Below are 15,792 nucleotides of genomic sequence, written 5' to 3'. Positions count from 1 at the left end.
CATACTATGCAAATGCTTGGGGCCCCAGAAGAAAAAAAGGCCCCTGGGTACATTTTCAGATACATAAAACCCCCCAATATGCAGCTCACCACCAAAACACATGCAGAAATAACACGGGCCGCATGAAATCGATGTGAGGGCCATGAGTTTGAGACCTCTGTCGTAGTACGTACAGGTCTTGAGTGTGGGGTGGAATGGTGAAGGGCCCCAGTTAGCTTCTTTTCCCGGGGCCCCCCAGAGTCCAGGGTCACCTCTGCGTATATATCTGACGCTTACAGAGGCTTTTTGTTGTTTTATCATGTAATCCAACTCTGTATCTTTGGTGATCCCGTAAAATGTTCTCCCGTTAGCTTGTTAGCATCCTGAGCCTTTACTGTCTTTAATTTGAACAGAAACAGCCAGTGAAAGGCCTCGTATACATACGTATATGATTTAAACATCCTGCCAAAATGGCGTCGTTTTGGTTCTTTGTTTTTAGTTTTGGAGTGTTGCATGATGGGATTGTGTGACAGCTACCGGAGCTCTGTGCTAACATAAGTTAACACGTATATTCCTATACACCGAGTATGTGTGTGCGTTTGTGTAAACAGAAAGCTGATTCTCTCCTTTACAGTTTTAGCATAATTAGCATAGTGTGTTTTATAAATGTTGTCTTTAATTTACATGTTCTGTAAAAATTAACCGTTAACATCCATTTGAAGTTGCATGGTGTGTGTGTGTGTGTGTTTGCAGTTTGGTACTAAATAACAGTTTCTGATAGGAGTATGAAAAAGCAGCAAGTTTTGCTCTGGGTTTTTAAGAAAAATTTAAAATGGCATAAAAATGTGAAAGAAAAAGTAACATTTTGAAAATGTTAGGGAAAGGGAAACGTTAGGATAAAAAACTCATGAAATGACGTTATATGAGATAAAAAAAAAGAAAGTACAACATGTAAGGTGTGTATAGATAAAGTGAGTATACATAAAATAAAAAGATTGAACAAAAACAGGATATAAAAAGCACAAAAAACATGTAACAACTAGTAAAACAAACTAGATTATATGACGTACTCTGATTTATTTTCCAAAAAAGTGATTTGTATTTGTTGATTTAATTAATCATTAATTAATTTATCTAATGAAACACAAAAAAAAGTCATCAATTGATTGTGTTAATATAAATATTTATTGTCAGTCCTGGTTGTTCACAGACAGATTGTGACTGTGTGAATGTAGACGAACACAAAGAGTGTTTTAAACACACAAATTGACTCTTTGACTCAGGTGTGTTAGCGCAGGGAAACCTCTAAAACATGGCAGGACAGTGGACCAGGATTGAGAAACAGTGACGTGTGTCTGTACGTGGCGTCTCTTCTTTATCTCTTTTTTTTTCTTTTCCCTCTGTCCTTGTATTTCTTCCCCGGCAGAAGCCAAATGCGTAAGTCGAGAACCCAGAAGAGGACGGTGGTGAGGGACGCCCAGGGGAAGCACGTGCACCTGGAGCGTCTGGACGACACTCCAGCTGCTCGGCAGCCCGACGCCCTGCAGCAGCACCTGCACCGACTGCTCCTGCAGTACTGCGACGACCACAAGGAGGAGGAGGAGGAGGACGACGGGGATGACGATGACGAAGAGGAGGGGGACGAGAATGAAGACTGAGCAGCTGCTTCCGCCGAAAGGAATCGTTTTCAACGACTCTTCCTTTCGTCATCGCCGCGTCCTCGTGTTTTATTTGCTCTTTTCGTAACCAAAGAAAGCAACTTTTTTTTTCGTGGGGATGATTTTCCCGGCCGTTTTCGACCTCTTCGGGCTGCTGCGACGTGCCCGCGCCAGATCCAGAACATTTCGCCTCTCACGCTCGGGCCTCTTCTTGAAGTACTCTTGTAAAAAAATAACAAAAAAACTTTTGTATATAGAAGAGATGGAAAAAAAAAGTCAACAACAAGGGGGGAAAAAAAATGAAAAGCATTGAATATGTGAGCCTAAACCTGCTGTACATGCACCGCCTCAGCTGGAGAGAAAGCAACTGTACAGACGAGATCATCATCTAGTCACGCGGAGGAGAAACGCGTCTGTCATCGCGGACTCTCCCTTCAGCCGCGCACCAACCTGCTGATCTGTTTACAACACGCCTTTTGTCTTCCCATGATGCATCTGCCCCACCCCCCCTTTTTTTTTTTGGTTGTCGCTGTCGTTGTCGTCGTTCACGCGTTTTCGTCTAAGTGTGCTCACGTTTTATCTGCCACCTCTGTGTGTGTGTGTGTGTGTGTGTTTGTGTAAATATCTACAGCGTGACTGTTTTGATGCAGATCGAGCACTTAAGCCCCGCCTCCCTCGTACGCCGCCGCCACGCGTGCTGCTTCTCCTCACCTCAGACTGCAGCGCCCGCTCGCGTCACTGTCTCCATGAAAGCCTTGTAAAGGACAAGTCTGTGATTTCTTGCCGTCAACAAATCCCAACGAGTTAATATTGTCTGTGTTTCTAAGCCTGAATTAATCCTGATCCTTTTGTCGTGTCAAAGTTTTAAAATGACACGTTGCAAGTGTGTGACATGTTCCCTTATTGCTATGAACATATTGGGATTGTATGTGTAATTTTCTTAGGATTTTAAGTTGTTTTAATTTTATTTTTCTGACTCACTGAAACGCTTTTCATTCACTTTGAATGCAGCGAGCGTTTAAAAGGTCCGTTACAGAGCGTTTGGTCCGTAACTTTGCGTTAATTTCCTCTTGAGTTTCAGTCCATTTCGGATTAAACACGATAAAAAAAATAAACAACTTTCCAAGTGACAGTGTGAGCTTCTGCCATTTAAAAATCGCATCATGCTAATGTAGCAACACGGACGCTCGTTAATCTAATCGTGTTTATGCAGCTAGCTTAAAAACACGACTACGCAGTCAAAAATGCAGCGCAAACGAGAACAAGGTGGTTCTTCCCCTGAAAACGTTCAAAGCGAAGACAAACAAATGGCAGACGCTACATCACCATCTCTTTAGCAGCATTAGCAACTCTTGCTACGTAGTTAGCCACCACAAACACTGCTCTGCTAACTAAAAAACAATATCGACACATTTGTTTTTTCATCATGGTTGTCGAGTGCAGATTTCGTATTTTGTGGCCTATTGACCAGATATGCAATTTTTTTTAATTTAAGCATTAGCTTAGCAAGGCTAACACTCTCATTAGGCCACATTTCTTCTGGAACTTCCTCTATTCAAACAAACTGCTGTCTTAGAAAATACAAACCCACCATTTTAACTGAATGTATAAGACACTTTTATGTATTTTTTAATATAGAAGATTTTAACGTATTAATGCTCCAACCAGATGTATTAAATTAACCATGAACTTGAGGCCCTTTTTATCCTGGTCATTCATAGACATATTTAATGATATTGTTTAACCTAATTAATGCTATTTTTGAGTAAAACACTGGTCTTTATCAGGTTTTAAAGGGTCTGATACAAGATGATAGCATGGTGCATTCTGGGAAGTGTAGGAAGTTTTAACCTATATTAAGGATATATACATCCACATGACTAATATAATTTACAATAATTAATATATATTATTTAATTTTTTTAAATAGAATTTAGTTTTTTGTTTTTTTTTAGTTTTACTGTGTTTTTATTTTTATTGCGTTTGAATCGTCTTGTGTTTAAATAGAGAATATACGATATCTACAAACCCCAACAAATGCACTATTTGATCCCTTTTTCGCGTTGACGTTGATTTGAAACGACTGAACGCAGAAGAAGTTTTATCCTGAAATTGTGTGAGTTGTGTTTCTTTCTTTGTTGCGATTTGTTTTTCTTGGGGATTTGTTGACGTTAATAAAACAGCAGACTTGTCCTTTAAGTGTAATCACGTATAGAAGCTTTGCTTTTCACTTCTGGTGTTGTTTTTAATTGTTGCTCACAAAAGGAACTGACACGTCAAACCTTAAATCCACTTCAGTTTAACATCTGTGTTTCCTTATTTATTTATTATTGCTGTCTGCTTGTGGCCCCTGTACAGTGTGTGAATGTAGTCTCAAGCTGAAAGTGAACACAGATCATTATTTTTTTCATTTTTTTTGTTCCCCGTCATCACAGAGAAAAACAGGTTTTGTGGATTTGAAAGTTGCGTTCAGGTGACGACACGATAATAAAAAATTGTCCAAAAGTTGATTTGATTTGAGAAATGAGCATCTTGTTTCCATGGTGATAAACAATATATACATATTAGCAGTGCAAATATCTACGCGGGCATGTATGATCAAATTATTACTAAAAAAAATAATAATAACAACAATGAAAAACATGAACCTGAAACGCTAACAAGGCCTAGCAGCTGCAGTGTGTTTACATGGCAGAACAATAAAACTGTACATGTGTCAAATGTGAAGTGATGTCATTGCTTTTACTCTGTTTTACTATTTTACTCACGTGTCTCATACATGTGTTGTGGGCGTTTTCTGCTCAAACACACCTGTTTCAAATAAATGTGTTAGTTATCAGACTTGCACAGAACTATGGAAGCCCATTTCCACCAGTGAAAAAAAAAATATATATCACTATCTCAAAATAATGACTAAGTATCTCATTATATTGACTTAGTATCTCAAATTAATGACTTAGTATCTCATAATATTGACTTAGTATCTCATTATATTGACTTAGTATCTCATAATATTGACTTAGTATCTCAAAATAATGACTTGGTATCTCATTATATTGACTTAGTATCTCAAAATAGTAATAGTATCTCTAAATAATGAGATGCTATCTCAAAATAGTGAAATAGTATCTCAATATATTGACTTAGTAGCTCAAATATTGACTTAGTATCTCATAATATTGACAATATCTCTAAATAATGAGATACTATCTCAGTATATTGACTTAGTATCTCATAATATTGACTTAGTATCTCTAAATAATGAGATACTATCTCAATATATTGACTTAGTAACTCAAAATAATGACTTAGTATCTCATTATATTGACTTAATATCTAGCTCAAAATATGATAGTATCTCATTATTTTGAGATAGTATCTCAACATTTTGAGATACTAAGTGAATATAATAACTTGAGATACTAAGTCAATATAATGAGATACTACGTCATTATTTTGAGCTATGAAGTCAATATATTGAGATAGTATCTCATTATTTAGAGATACTAAGTCAATATTATGAGATACTATCTCAAAATAATGTGCTCAATACTAAGTCAATATATTGAGATATTAAGTCAATATTTTGAGATAGTATTTCGAAATAATTAGATACTAATTATTTCGAGAAACAGGAATATTCTTTTTTTTTTACACATACAGAACAGCTGATGAGTCGAGCTTTTAATTTGAAGGAGTGTTGGAGCAGAGAAACTTCTGGAAACTTCCGGACTTGAGGGTCCTCGAGACCAGGACTGAGAAGCACCGTGGTAAGTCACACGTTCTCGTTATAAGGTGAAACTTTAGTGGGGAAAAAAGCTATAAATGTATCATTATCACGCGAAAATTGACTTCGTAAACATATATTTTGTTACAACGTGAAACGTGTATTCCAAAAACCATACTTTACACATGAAAACGTATTCAGTGTAACGCGATACGTTTTCAAACATTACGTTTATAGCAAAAAACGCGAGTTTGTGTTGTAACGTGTACATTTACTGCGTAAAAACAGTTTACGTAAACGTTTTGCGTAATAATATGACAAAATATAGTGTGCGATAGTGGAATATCGTAAAAATAGTGATACATTTGACGTAATATTAAAAATATATATATAAAATAAAAATAAAATAAAACACTATACGTTTTGCGTTGTAACGTAAACATGTACTTCATAAACGTATGTTTTCTGTTATGTCAACGGTTAACAAGTTTGTGAAATATTTTTTTAAAATATATGTATTTATGTTGTCTCGTATTTATGACAGGTGGTCTAATTAATGTGTGAAACACCGAGTAAGTAAAGTTAATGCATTATTCCACACACTGTGGCTCGTATTGGACGCACTTTGCCGCCATCTAGCGGTCGGAGTGTCAACTACACCTGGTTGATGGAAGTGTTGGCTGCTATTTTTTTGGAAATTGTCCAAATTTAATGAAAGTTGTACTGAGATAAAAGTATTAACCACGTTATTAGTTTCTTCTACTGCTGATATATCATAATTATTATATAGTGGGGTTGAAATTATGCATAAAGTTTTATATAATTGTACATACATTTAGACATTAAGACATGAAAGATGTATGTTTATTTTCTAAAAGTGATACTTGTTACATACTGTAAATGTATGCAGTTTTACACCATTATATTGCAGTAAAACGTAAAAAACGTCATAACGTTAGAAAAAAGACACAAGAGACCAGTTCAGTTCATTTGGCATAAATCACACATTTAATTTTGAATTTTTCGTAAAACATACATCAGGTTTCTTCTTCCCTTTAAGAAGCTTTTAAAAAAAAATTAAATAAAAGTGGTGTTAAAGCAAAAATCATCAGTGAAATCACGTGACATCATCTGTGAATGTGAATTAAATGTGTAACCTTAAGTGACATTAATATGCGTCTATAATTGTCCAAAAAAAAGAAGAGCATCTGTTTCAGTTAAAGTTACTAATTTGTAGCCGCAATAATGTGAATGTGATATTTTCTCTATTTTAATGGTGTCCAGTGTAAACTGTGTGGTGCTGTAAAAAACACTGGTGTGAAATTCAACGTACACTATAGGTAAAAAACAACAACAGGGGAATATAGCCTTATCGATCGAGAACTTTAAAGAAATGTGATAATGTGACAAAAAGAGGGACAAGCATCACAATATAAAAAAAGTAAACAACGCAAAATAGAAAAAAAAAATTCACATAGTTAGTCGTGTGCTAAATATGAAAAATATGATTTCAACTGGAAAGAGTCACAGAATGGCCGTTAAGATTTATACATAATATCTCTAAAGTTTACATTCTACCATAAGACTCTTGTGATGATTCAAACACACGCAAATTAAACTTGTTTTTTTTTTTTTTTTTTTTTTTTTTTTTTTTTTTAAACGCGTCGCAAAAGATTCCTAGTAAACGCACAACGTCGCCAAGAGAGAGAGCAAATTCACGTCAACTATACCATAACCTATACGTCACCAAAACAAAGCGAGCCTGTGTCTGAAAAAAAAAAAAAGCAGATATGTGATATATTAGTCGTTTAAAAAAACAAAACAAAAAAACCACACACATCACAACAGCTCCTGAATATGTGCAATATTTAAATGAAAGAAAAAGTCTCACTAACTGGAAGGTTCACATGTTTGACCAACGGGCTCCTCAGCAAAAAAACACTTTTTATTAAACAAAACAAAAATAACATCATGCAGTGAATGGAAAAAATCACACACTCTCACTACAAAATGCAGGTGATAACGTTTCTCCCTTAATTTCTGTTTTATTCTTTTTAAAAGTTACCCATTTACGTATGATAATAACAACCATCAATCAGTCCAGCAGCGACAATATGTAAACAACACACTGAAGAGGGCGGAGCTCTAGCTGTCATGGACAGGGATTGGCTGAGGGAGGGTGGGGTTTGATTGACACTTGGTGGGCGGGGTCTTGTCAGCTGACTGTTGTAGGCTGGAGGGTGTTTGGTCGTCGCAGATGTTCCTCTCAACTGCAACACAAATCAAAAATGAGCATTGTAGCATTCACCTACATCTGACCTAATTATTGATATCAAATACTCATGAATTTTTTTTAATATTGGCTCAGATGAACTTTGACCTTACTTGGTGGGCACGGTGGGCGAGCCGGAGCGGTGGAAGTGGATGTTCTGCCACTTGCTGTCGCGGCGGTGCCAGATGCGCGTCTCCTCCGACTGCATGGTGCGAGGCATGCCGCTGGCGTCGATGTACTGGGTGAGTCGGATGTAGGCGATGCAGGCGGCCTCGTCTCCGATCAGGTGGACGTGGGGGTTGAGCAGGATGGTGTGGATCGGCAGCTTCGCCTTAGACAGAGCTGCATAGGACGACGGGGACAAGTCAGCAAGAGGACAAGAGTCAAACTACGACGTTCCACTCTTGAAAGGTAAGTATTGTGTTGATTTCTCTTCAGGAATGACATTTCGGACGTCTTACTATACTATGACATATCTGTGATATTTTGGACGACATAGTATAGTATGACTTTTTGTCAAATTTTGGACCAAAACATTTATTTTTAAAAAATGTCCACATTTTGGACGACATAGTATAGTATGACATTTTTGTCAAATTTTGGACCAAAATTTTTTTTTCTACATTTTTTTTAAATTTTGGACAACATGGTATAGCATGATGTTTTTGTCAAATTTTTTTGGATGAAATAGTAAAATATGACATTTTTGTCAAAATTTGGACCAAAAAAATGTATTTCTAAAAAATTTTAAAATTTTGGACGACATAGTATAGTACGAAATTTTTGTCAAATTTTGGAAGACATAGTATAGTATGACGTTTTTGGTATTTTGGACCCAAATTTTTTTTGAAATAAAATTGTCAAATTTTGTATGACATAGTATAGTATGACCTTTTTGTCAAATTTTGGACCAAATTTTTTTTCCAGAAATACTGTCAAATTTTGGATGACATAGTATAGTATGACGATTTAGTCAAATTTTGGACGACAGTATAGTATGACCTTTTTGTCAAATTTTGGACCCAAAAAATGTATTAAATTTTTTTTGTCAAATTTTGGACGACATAGTATAGTATGACATTTTTGTCAAATTTTGGACGACATAGTATAGTATGACATTTTTGTCAAATTTTGGACCAACATTTCTTTTTCAGAAATATTGTAAAATTTTGGACGACATAGTATAGTATGACGTTTTTGTGATATTTTGGATGCCTTTAGATCAAACTCAAGCTCCATTTGAAATATTAAATCATAAAATCTGTGAGTTTCTTCACCATTCTCAAAGTAGAAGCGGTGAAAGTCGGTTCCCTCAACCAAGTTTCCCAAAGCTTCAGGCTCGAAGGACGTGAGGCCAGGATCACATATCTTCCTGAAATTGTGCACAAAGACGCCCGGTTTACAATAATTCATCGGCTTCAAACATCTCACACGCTAACTCTCTTGTGTTATGTTTGCTGAACTCACGTGTAGGCCTCAAAGTCTCCGTTGTTGATGGCCTCAATCAGCTGCTCAGTGACTTTGATGATCTCCTGCTTACGTGCTGAGGGAGACAAGAGTAAATTAATATGTGTGAAAAACAAAATAACCTCATAAATACAGATTTAAAAAAAGAAAATTGATCAGTGAAGGAACATAAAGACGACGTTGATCCAACATCACAACATCAGGGGACAGAAGAGTCACGACATTCTCCAAAACCACAAATATCACAAGAACTGGAAGTTCAGTTAGTGGTTCAACAGCGGACGGACAACATCAAAATTACCTTTCATGCTAAGTAGGTAAGCTAGGAGACAATGAGTGGACAGAATAAGTGCGGTTGTTGAGGATAAAAGTAAAAAGAAAACACGACTGACACCGAGAACATGGAGATGATCGTGAACACGGCGACGTGAAGGAGTGAAATGGCAGCAAACTAAATCTACTTTTACCTTCTACAGCGACAACTCCACTGTGGTTCCAGGACGACTGGACACTTACAATCGGCATCCGTGTGACCTGTGACCTCAGTCCCTCTACTGACGTTAGGACCAGAAAACTAACTGCTGCGAGGTAAAACATGTTCTAAAAATGTCTTTCTCAGCAGCTCCAGATTCAGCTGACGGTTTAAGAGGACGAGAGGAGATCTGCTCCGATTGGTTGGTTTTATATCAGCAACTCACAGTGGACTTTACTCAGCAAATAGCAAAGGTTAAGCAAACAACGTCTCCAGAACTGTCTGTGTCAATGTCCCCACTAGACTATACTGTACTATGACATATTTGAAACATTTTGCGACATACTAGGAAATGTTTTGAGTGATTTAGAACGTCATGCGATACTATGACTTTTTGGTTAAATTTTGAATGACATGCTATGACTTTTTGCTCAAAATTTTGGACCAAAAATATATATATTTTTTAATTGTCAAATTTTGGACGACATAGTATAGTACGACGTTTTTGTCAAAAATTTGACATAGTATAGTATTACCTTTTTGGCAAATTTTGGACCCCAAACATTTTTTCTAAAAATGTTTTCATATTTTGGAAGACATATTATATTATGGAGTGATTTGTCAAATTTTGGACAAAACATTTTTTGAAATAAAATTGTCAAATGTATGACATAGTATAGTATGTCGTTTTTGCAAAGTTTTGGATCCAAATTTTTTTTTTCTCAAAAATTGTCAAAGTTTGGACGACATAGTGTAGTATGATGGTTTTGTCAAATTTTGGACCAAATTCTTTTTTTCAGAAATATTGTCAAATTTTGGACAACATAGTATAGTATGACGTTTCAGTCAAATTTTGGACTAAAACGTCTGACATTTCTGACAAAATTTGGACCAAAAAATTTCTTTCTAAAAAATTTCAAATTTTGGACGACATAGTGGATGACCTTTTTGTCAAATTTTGGACCCAAAAAATGTATTAAATTTTTTTTGTCAAATTTTGGACAGCATAGTATAGTATGACCTTTTTGTCAAATTTTGGACGACAGAATAGTATGTCATTTTTGTCAAATTTTGGCCCCAAATTTTTTTCCCAAATAAATGGTCAAATCTTGTGTAAAATACCATAAAATACAGTTTTGTCAAATTTTGGGCGATGTATGACGTTTTTGTCAAATTTTGGACCAAAGATGTTTTCAAATTTTGAACGAAATAGTATAGTATGATGTTTTTGTCAAATTTTGGACTGTATAGTATAGTATGATGTTTTCATCAAATTTTGGACTGCATAGTATAGTATGACCTTTTTGTCAAATTTTGGACGACATAGTAGTATGACATTATGTCAAATTTTGGACAGCATAGTATAGTATGACTTTTTTGTCAAATTTTGGACAGCATAGTATAGTATGACATTTTGTCAAATTTTGGACTGCATAGTATAGTATGAACTTTTTGTCAAATTTTGGACTACATAGTATAGTATAAACTTTTTGTCAAATTTTGGGCGACATATGACGTTTTTGTCAAATTTTGGACCAAAAACTTTTCCAAAAATATTGTCAATTTTGGACGACATAGTATAGTATGACGTTTTTGTCAAATTTTGGACCAAATATTTTTTTTCTCAAATGTTTTCAAATTTTGAACGAAATAGTATAGTATGATGTTTTTGTCAAATTTTGGACAGCATAGTATAGTATGACATTTTGTCAAATTTTGGACTGCAAAGTATAGTATTACCCTTTTGTCAAATTTTGGACTGCATAGTATAGTATGAACTTTTTGTCAAATTTTGGGCGACATATGACGTTTTTGTCAAATTTTGGACCAAAAAACTTTTCCAAAAATATTGTCAATTTGGACGACATAGTATAGTATGACGTTTTTGTCAAATTTTGGACCAAAGATTTTTTTTCTCAAATGTTTTCAAATTTTGAACTGCATAGTATAGTATGATGTTTTTGTCAAATTTTGGACTGCATAGTATAGTATGATGTTTTCATCAAATTTTGGACTGCATAGTATAGTATGACCTTTTTGTCAAATTTTGGACGACATAGTATAGTATGACATTTTGTCAAATTTTGGACAGCATAGTATAGTATGACTTTTTTGTCAAATTTTGGACAGCATAGTATAGTATGACTTTTTTGTCAAATTTTGGACAGCATAGTATAGTATGACCTTTTTGTCAAATTTTGGACGACAGAATAGTATGTCGTTTTTGTCAAATTTTGGCCCAAAATTTTTTTCCCAAATAAATGGTCAAATCTTGTGTAAAATACCATAAAATACAGTTTTTGTCAAATTTTGGGCGACATATGACGTTTCTGTCAAATTTTGGACCAAAAAACTTTTCCAAAAATATTGTCAATTTTGGACGACATAGTATAGTATGACGTTTTTGTCAAATTTTGGACCAAATATTTTTTTTCTCAAATGTTTTCAAATTTTGAACGAAATAGTATAGTATGATGTTTTTGTCAAATTTTGGACAGCATAGTATAGTATGACATTTTGTCAAATTTTGGACTGCAAAGTATAGTATTACCCTTTTGTCAAATTTTGGACTGCACAGTATAGTATGAACTTTTTGTCAAATTTTGGGCGACATATGACGTTTTTGTCAAATTTTGGACCAAAAAACTTTTCCAAAAATATTGTCAATTTTGGACGACATAGTATAGTATGACGTTTTTGTCAAATTTTGGACCAAAGATTTTTTTTCTCAAATGTTTTCAAATTTTGAACGAAATAGTATAGTATGATGTTTTTGTCAAATTTTGGACTGCATAGTATAGTATGATGTTTTCATCAAATTTTGGACTGCATAGTATAGTATGACCTTTTTGTCAAATTTTGGACGACATAGTATAGTATGACATTTTGTCAAATTTTGGACAGCATAGTATAGTATGACTTTTTTGTCAAATTTTGGACAGCATAGTATAGTATGACTTTTTTGTCAAATTTTGGACAGCATAGTATAGTATGACTTTTTTGTCAAATTTTGGACAGCATAGTATAGTATGACTTTTTTGTCAAATTTTGGACAGCATAGTATAGTATGACTTTTTTGTCAAATTTTGGACGACATAGAATAGTATGTCGTTTTTGTCAAATTTTGGCCCAAAATTTTTTTCCCAAATAAATGGTCAAATCTTGTGTAAAATACCATAAAATACAGTTTTTGTCAAATTTTGGGCGACGTATGACGTTTTTGTCAAATTTTGGACCAAAAAACTTTTCCAAAAATATTGTCAATTTTGGACGACATAGTATAGTATGACGTTTTTGTCAAATTTTGGACCAAAGATTTTTTTTCTCAAATGTTTTCAAATTTTGAACGAAATAGTATAGTATGATGTTTTTGTCAAATTTTGGACAGCATAGTAAAGTATGACATTTTGTCAAATTTTGGACTGCAAAGTATAGTATGACCCTTTTGTCAAATTTTGGACTGCATAGTATAGTATGAACTTTTTGTCAAATTTTGGGCGACATATGACGTTTTTGTCAAATTTTGGACGACATAGTATAGTATGACGTTTTTGTCAAATTTTGGACCAAAGATTCTTTTTCTCAAATGTTTTCAAATTTTGAACGAAATAGTATAGTATGTTTTTGTCAAATTTTGGACTGCATAGTATAGTATGATGTTTTCATCAAATTTTGGACTGCATAGTATAGTATGACCTTTTTGTCAAATTTTGGACGACATAGTATAGTATGACATTTTGTCAAATTTTGGACAGAATAGTATAGTATGACTTTTTTGTCAAATTTTGGACAGCATAGTATAGTATGAAATTTTTGTCAAATTTTGGACTGCATCGTAATGTATGACCTTTTTGTCAAATTTTGGACTGCATAGTATAGTATGACCTTTTTTGTCAAATTTTGGACTGCATAGTATAGTATGACCTTTTTGTAAAATTTTGGACGACATAGTATAGTATGTCGTTTTTGTCAAATTTTGGCCCAAAATTTTTTTCCCAAATAAATGGTCAAATCTTGTGTAAAATACCATAAAATACAGTTTTTGTCAAATTTTGGGCGACGTATGACGTTTTTGTCAAATTTTGGACCAAAAAACTTTTCCAAAAATATTGTCAATTTTGGACAGCATAGTATAGTATGACCTTTTTGTCAAATTTTGGACGACATAGTATAGTATGACATTTTGTCAAATTTTGGACAGCATAGTATAGTATGACTTTTTTGTCACATTTTGGACAGCATAGTATAGTATGACTTTTTTGTCAAATTTTGGACAGCATAGTATAGTATGACCCTTTTGTAAAATTTTGGACTGCATAGTATAGTATGAACTTTTTGTCAAATTTTGGGCGATGTATGACGTTTTTGTCAAATTTTGGACCAAAAAACTTTTCCAAAAATATTGTCAATTTTGGACGACATAGTATGACGTTTTTGTCAAATTTTGGACCAAAGATTTTTTTTCTCAAATGTTTTCAAATTTTGAACTGCATAGTATAGTATGATGTTTTTGTCAAATTTTGGACTGCATAGTATAGTATGATGTTTTCATCAAATTTTGGACTGCATAGTATAGTATGACCTTTTTGTCAAATTTTGGACGACATAGTATAGTATGACATTTTGTCAAATTTTGGACAGCATAGTATAGTATGACTTTTTTGTCAAATTTTGGACAGCATAGTATAGTATGACTTTTGTCAAATTTTGGACGACATAGTATAATATGACGTTTTTGTCAAATTTTGGACAACATGCTATTGCATAACTTTTTGTCAAATTCAGGTTTTCTTTACCTTGTCTCAACAACATTCACCCCAGATGGGACTTGAACCTACAAACCTTGGCTCTGGAGGCCAGTGCCTTATCCATTAGGCCACATGGGTTTTTGATATTTTTGTGGACGATAGACTGACATTTGACCTTTTTGACCTAGTATAGTATGATGTTTTTGTCAAATTTTGGACCAAAGATTTTTTTCCTCAAATGTTTCAAATTTTGGACTGCATAGTATAGTATGATGCTTTTGTCAAATTTTGGACTGCATAGTATAGTATGACCTTTTTGTCAAATTTTGGACGACATAGTATAGTATGACATTTTGTCAAATTTTGGACTGCATAGTATAGTATGACCTTTTTGTCAAATTTTGGACGACATAGTATAGTATGTCGTTTTTGTCAAATTTTGGCCCAAAATTTTTTTCCCAAATAAATGGTCAAATCTTGTGTAAAATACCATAAAATACAGTTTTTGTCAAATTTTGGGTGACGTATGACGTTTTTGTCAAATTTGGGACCAAAAAACTTTTCCAAAAATATTGTCAATTTTGGACGACATAGTATAGTATGACGTTTTTGTAAAATTTTGGACCAAAGATTTTTTTTCTCAAATCTTTTCAAATTTTGAACGAAATAGTATAGTATGATGTTTTTGTCAAATTTTGGACTGCATAGTATAGTATGACATTTTGTAAAATTTTGGACGACATAGTATAGTATGACTTTTTTGTCAAATTTTGGACAGCATAGTATAGAATGACTTTTTTGTCAAATTTTGGACAGCATAGTATAGTATGACTTTTTTGTCAAATTTTGGACAGCAAAGTATAGTATGACTTTTGTCAAATTTTGGACTGCAAAGTATAGTATGACCCTTTTGTAAAATTTTGGACTGCATAGTATAGTATAAACTTTTTGTCAAATTCTGGACGACATAGTATAGTATGTCGTTTTTGTCAAATTTTGTCAAAAAAAAATTGCCAAATAAATGGTCAAATCTTGTGTAAAATACCATAAAATACAGTTTTTGTCAAATTTTGGGCGACGTATGACGTTTTTGTCAAATTTTGGACTGCATAGTATAGTATGATGTTTTCATCAAATTTTGGACTGCATAGTATAGTATAAACTTTTTGTCAAATTCTGGACGACATAGTATAGTATGTCGTTTTTGTCAAATTTTGTCAAAAAAAAATTGCCAAATAAATGGTCAAATCTTGTGTAAAATACCATAAAATACAGTTTTTGTCAAATTTTGGGCGACGTATGACGTTTTTGTCAAATTTTGGACCAAAAAACTTTTCCAAAAGTATTGTCAATTTTGGACGACATAGTATAGTATGACGTTTTTGTCAAATTTTGGACCAAAGATTTTTTTTCTCAAATGTTTTCAAATTTTGAACGAAATAGTATAGTATGATGTTTTTGTCAAATTT

At 33.9% G+C, this 15,792-nt stretch overlaps 2 protein-coding genes across 16 annotated transcripts in view; one reads left to right on the top strand and one right to left on the bottom strand.

The window, feature by feature from the left end:
* The window catches only part of ank2b (ankyrin 2b, neuronal), a gene marked incomplete at its 5' end in the record, with an annotated part of 83,320 nt that extends 78,956 nt beyond the window's left edge, over positions 1 to 4,364 (top strand). For all 3 annotated transcript variants that reach the window (XM_083908891.1, XM_083908890.1, XM_083908889.1), the window contains one exon: positions 1,406 to 4,364. In XM_083908891.1, the coding sequence (XP_083765017.1) occupies positions 1,406 to 1,637 (232 nt within the window). In that variant the 3' untranslated portion in view covers positions 1,638 to 4,364. The remainder of the gene's footprint in view (positions 1 to 1,405) is intronic.
* Positions 4,365 to 6,436: 2,072 nt separating this feature from the next.
* camk2d1 (calcium/calmodulin-dependent protein kinase (CaM kinase) II delta 1) overlaps positions 6,437 to 15,792 on the bottom strand; it is a gene marked incomplete at both ends in the record, with an annotated part of 91,454 nt that continues 82,098 nt past the window's right edge. For 12 of the 13 annotated variants that reach the window (XM_083909801.1, XM_083909795.1, XM_083909806.1 and 9 more), the window contains 3 exons: positions 7,746 to 7,978; positions 8,914 to 9,008; positions 9,104 to 9,179. In XM_083909801.1, the coding sequence (XP_083765927.1) occupies positions 7,746 to 7,978; positions 8,914 to 9,008; positions 9,104 to 9,179 (404 nt within the window). Of the gene's footprint in view, positions 7,635 to 7,745; positions 7,979 to 8,913; positions 9,009 to 9,103; positions 9,180 to 15,792 lie in introns of those variants that run through there. The other variant, XM_083909798.1, reaches the window with a different exon arrangement.

The sequence above is a fragment of the Microchirus variegatus genome (assembly GCF_963457635.1).
Source record: "Microchirus variegatus genome assembly, chromosome: 2".
NCBI lineage: Eukaryota > Metazoa > Chordata > Actinopteri > Pleuronectiformes > Soleidae > Microchirus > Microchirus variegatus.
Note: the sequence above shows the minus strand (reverse complement) of the source record. Positions and strands in the feature narration are given on the sequence as shown.